Source organism: Mesitornis unicolor, unplaced genomic scaffold (assembly GCF_000695765.1).
Source record: "Mesitornis unicolor isolate BGI_N332 unplaced genomic scaffold, ASM69576v1 scaffold15969, whole genome shotgun sequence".
Lineage (NCBI taxonomy): Eukaryota > Metazoa > Chordata > Aves > Mesitornithiformes > Mesitornithidae > Mesitornis > Mesitornis unicolor.
The window spans coordinates 114302-118914 of record NW_010205369.1 but is presented as its reverse complement, the minus strand read 5'-3'; the positions used below and the strand labels follow the sequence as shown (position 1 = coordinate 118914).

The window sequence follows — 4613 nt, the reverse complement described above, 5'->3', positions numbered from 1 at the left end:
GCTCCCGCCCGCGGGGGAGGCTGGGCCGGCGAGGGAAGCGGCCTCTTTAAGAAGCCCCCGAGTAGGTAGCTGGAGCGGGCTGCCAAGTGCAGGAGAAGCTGAGCTTTGCTGGGAAGCCCGAGTGTAACCTAACCGGCTGGAGGCTGTGCCGCCTGATTGACAGCAGGACCAGCATTATGCAAATGGCGGCGGCCGGGGGCTCTGCCAGGGAGCTCTCTACACACGCCGCCCTTCGCCTCCCGCTCCCCGTACCGCTCGGTGCGTCTCACAAAGCAATTGTTGCTTTTTTGGGGACGCCGGTACATGTAAAATCATCTCGAGCGCGGTTTCAGTTTGAGAGATGTGCGAGAGAGCTGGGGAGATGTGTCAGAGCTTGTTACTCAAGCTAAATTAGGTAATTTTTAGCTGGGTAACGTGCTAATCTTTAAACCTTTGTGTTTTTAAATCCTGCGTATGCCTGGTCTCCTCACACAAAAGTGTATTTTGCTTGTTTCTTCTCGTCTTCTTCAGTCTGAAGCCTTATGTAGGTCAGGCTTGGCTTAAGCAGATTTCCTGAACCTGCGTCAGCTTAAGCTGAAGGAATTTTAATAAACCCTCCCTTGTAGGCGTGGGCCTAAATGAGACTAGCCTAGTTAAGCCTGATCTTTTTCTGTTTGTGAAAAAGAGCCGAGCAGAGCTAGGGACTGCATGGTGGCTTCGGAAACGGCTTCCTTAATTCCAAGATAACAATGGTTGGGAAGGCCAGATCTTCTAATTTTACCTTATCTGAAAAGCTCGATTTGCTAAAACTCGTGAAGCCGTACGTTAAAATTCTCGAGGAACATACCAATAAGCATTCTGTAATAGTGGAAAAAAACAAATGCTGGGATATCATAGCTGATAACTACAATGCCATCGGAGTAGATCGCCCTCCTCGAACCGCACAGGGCCTGCGCACGCTGTACAAGAGACTCAAAGAATATGCCAAACAGGAGCTATTGCAGCAAAAGGAGACGCACTCAGATTGTAAAAGCAGCATTTCCGAGCCAACCAAGAAAGTTGTGGAGATGATTCCACAGATTTCCAATGTGTGTTTAAGAGACAGGAGCGGTGTTCAAAGGTGAGATGATTCTTTTTATTTCGTTACTGAATGAAAATTATGGCGCCTCCTATCTGCTCTGTAACACTTTGCTTGTGGGCAGGTTCTGAAGGGAGACGTTTGTCAGAGAAAATCCCCAAATGGGGAACAATGAGAAAGTAATACTGCTTTTGTTTTACGGGAAGATTTATGGTGACTTAGCACTGCATTCGGTTTTGCAGCTCTCTTTCAAAGCCTCTTTCAGAGTCTTTGTCATACTCTGGAAAGTGAGGGTTAAGAGGGAATCAAAGAGGCATAGTAGCTCCAACCTCTACCCCTCCCCTACCTTTTAATAGGCAGATTATTCAAACACTGGCAAAGTGATGGCTATTCTCCTCCATTTAAGGTAATACTGCAGTCATTTTGCAACATATGGAACTATTACCAGTTTATGCAGGTTTTTTAATAAAGTTAGTTCATAGAGCTAAGAAACCGTACTCATACACCTTTTTTCTCTTATTTACTCTGATGTTTGCATGTTATATTTTAACTGATCCCAATCCTTTTTAAAAACTGTGACTCCCCACATCACAGTGCCCTTGTGAGTGCAAATGTTTTTTAAAATTATACTTTTCTTGCATTGACGGTGGATCCCTGAAACTGGAGCAAAGCTAATTGCAGTCTAAACTCCAAGCAGTTCTGTATCATATGTTAGGTAGTTTAAATGCAGAGAGAAACTGAGAGGTACAGCACTAGAAGTTTTTTTTTGTAGGTTCTTTTTTTTTTTAACTGCTCAGTAAAGTGAGACACAGTGTCTAGATTTGAGCCAGACATAATACAGGCAGGCAGCATGCAGGCTTTCTCCCACAGCTGGCTAATGCCCCTCGTATCTGGCTTGCAACACTCTGCTGGTTCTGTATTGGTCCTTGAGGGATCAAAAAATGCCTGGGTCAGGTTTTGGTTCCTCCAGATACAAAAACTAAGCTAGAGAAGAGGGGAAAAAAAAGTCAAATAACTCCCCAGCAACCCTCAGAAAGCTCTGATTTTTCTTATTTTCCCAAGCAGATTAATGGAAAGCAAACTTTCAGTATTTTAATCAGATATACTGATAGTCAGTGCAGCAGCATAACGCTCTAAGAAAAGCTGGCATGCGCAGAGCCGCTGAATTGGATTCGTGGTGCCACTGGTTGAGCTGAATGGTAACAATTGTCTAAATCCCAACACGCCAGATGCTCTCAAAATATGCTGTTGTAGGTCCTTTGCGCAAAGAAGTCTGAGGCAACTGGGCTGTGCTGCTGCTCCTGGTGAATGCCCCTGGAGGAACCGTTCCAAAGAATTCTCTGGAACAAAACGAGGCTTTTAATTGCGCTAATAAAGGTTGCGGTGTCTTGGCTACCAACTTTTGTGAGGAGGGAAAAAAAAATAGTGTGAGAACTTTGGTTTGTAGATCGGCTTATAAAAAGCACTGACGCTTTTTGTGAATGATTAAGAGCTAATGATCTCCACAGTTTGTCTCCTGTAATTTAAACAGTTTTTTGCAGTCCCTTATGGGTCTGGGAACATTGACTTGATTGCTGCTTCCCCAAAATGGTTATTCCTAGGAACAGCCAATACACTGTGTGCTGAAGGAAAAGTGTATCATTTAAAAGATATTCCCCCCCCGCCCGAATACATCATTATTTGATAGTTCTAATTTTAACTCCGAGTTCCATTTTACCCTATTTTTCAAACCCCTGTATTGGGTTTAAACTCACCAGGATATGGCTTAGGTTTTGTCGGAGGGAAATAAAACTTACAATGAATCCAAATTCTTAATCACACCGTTAAGCAATTTCTAGCTCACTGTGATTAAACAAAACGTGGTGAATCACGGGTGCCTGCAGGGTTATAAACACCATCCCCCAGTTGTGGTAACTGTTGTTTGTCTTCCTTTCAGTCAAGTTGTCAGAAACAACATTAGTAACCACCATATGAGCAGCTCTTTTGTTTTCCAGTTCCTTCTCTCTCTCTTTGCTAATTGTTTCCCTCTTAAGAGGCTGACTCTAAGAAAAAAAACCGAAAAGGCCTCATCAGAGTTACCTGCAGATTTTGTAATTTTCCAGCTCTGTGTGGATGACACTTCAAGAGATGGATTTTTCACTGTTTGGAGGCTCTAGTCAGTGTTAGACTAAACCTTGCCTTTCTTCCCTTTAACCTCTCTCACTTTCTCCTTTTGCTCTCTGTTTCCTTTTGTGAGAATGAGCTGCTTCTCCAGCCGCTTTTTTCCACTTTTCTCAGGCTGGCAGCTGGCCAGGAGCCAGCAAGTAAGAAGTAGGGAAGCTGTATTAGCTACTGCGGTTGTGGAGAGGGGGAAACCCAGAATTACAGTCAGCACTGGGGAAAACAAGTGAAAATCTGTGTGTGGGATAATACTTCCCATGCTCAATAATGTGAGAAAGGTGTATAGGAAAAGGTGAAGCTTTGTGGCCTGAGGAGGAGGGAGTAAGGTGATCTAATTGATACTCTACAGGCAGCTCAGGTAACAGTCAATAGAACTAAGATTATCCTGGCGTTTTCTTTGGTGAATAAATGAAAGGTCTATTTTCAATACCTGCTTTAGATGGAGGTGGGGTTTATTTTTTTTTTTAAATCTTTAGGTGAAATGGTTTGGGTGCTTGACAGGATTAATTTTTGGAAAATATATTGCTCTGACCCTGTTGAGCATTTTTATGATTTCGTATTGAGAAGCTTTCATGTTTTTATTCTAGAAAATGCACTTTAATGTTAATGGAAGGCTAGATCAGGGTCTTTTGGAAATTGACACCATGTTTGCTTATTTCTTAAACCAAGAGTTTTGAAGAGGATGGGAGATGCAGAAGAGATGATTGTGCCACTTTTTGATTAAGGAGTTAGTGCATTTACATGAGAAGTAGGATGTACAAATGAAATTTCTCCTTTGCTTCTGGGAATTTGAACCCACATCTGTTGCTAACCAGGACAGCATTTTAATAATCAGATCGTGTTTCTCAATTTGTGGGTTGTAGGGCTAACGAGTTTAAACAAGGAGTTTAAAAAGTGTAAACAAACACCTCCCACTCCGAGTTTAATCGTGGATCTGCTCACTTCCTTTAGCTGCTACCAGCAGCTCAGTTCTTCAGGGATTGGAGGATGTGTCATATCTGCAACCACCACTTAAAGCCTGTTTTAGACAGTCATGACCATGATGATGCACTGTCTTCTGCATCAGTACTGGGTTTATACATTCATAGAATCATACAGTCACAGAATGGTTTGAGTTGGAAGGAATCTTAAAGATCATCCAGTCCAACTCCCCTGCTGTGGGTAGGGACACCTCCCACCAGACCTGGCTGCCCAAAACCCTGTCCAACCTGGCCTTGAACACATCCAGGGAGGGGAATTCCTGTTCCCACATTACTCTATACTGCCTTCGCAGTCATTTTGAAAGTATTCATTGTAGATCTGCACTGCAAAATAGATCTAGAAGCTGATCTGGCTTAAAATAGTGTTACCTGAATAAAGGAGTGATACGCAGAAGTGTTGGGTTTCAAACACAACT

The 4613-nt window shown here is 43.0% G+C and overlaps 1 protein-coding gene across 1 annotated transcript in view; it reads left to right on the top strand.

The window, feature by feature from the left end:
• Positions 1-658: 658 nt before the first annotated feature.
• The window catches only part of FSBP (fibrinogen silencer binding protein), a 5491-nt gene continuing 1536 nt past the window's right edge, over positions 659-4613 (top strand). Inside the window, exon 1 of the mRNA XM_010191385.1 lies at positions 659-1099. Within this exon, the coding sequence (XP_010189687.1) occupies positions 729-1099 (371 nt within the window). The 5' untranslated portion in view covers positions 659-728. The remainder of the gene's footprint in view (positions 1100-4613) is intronic.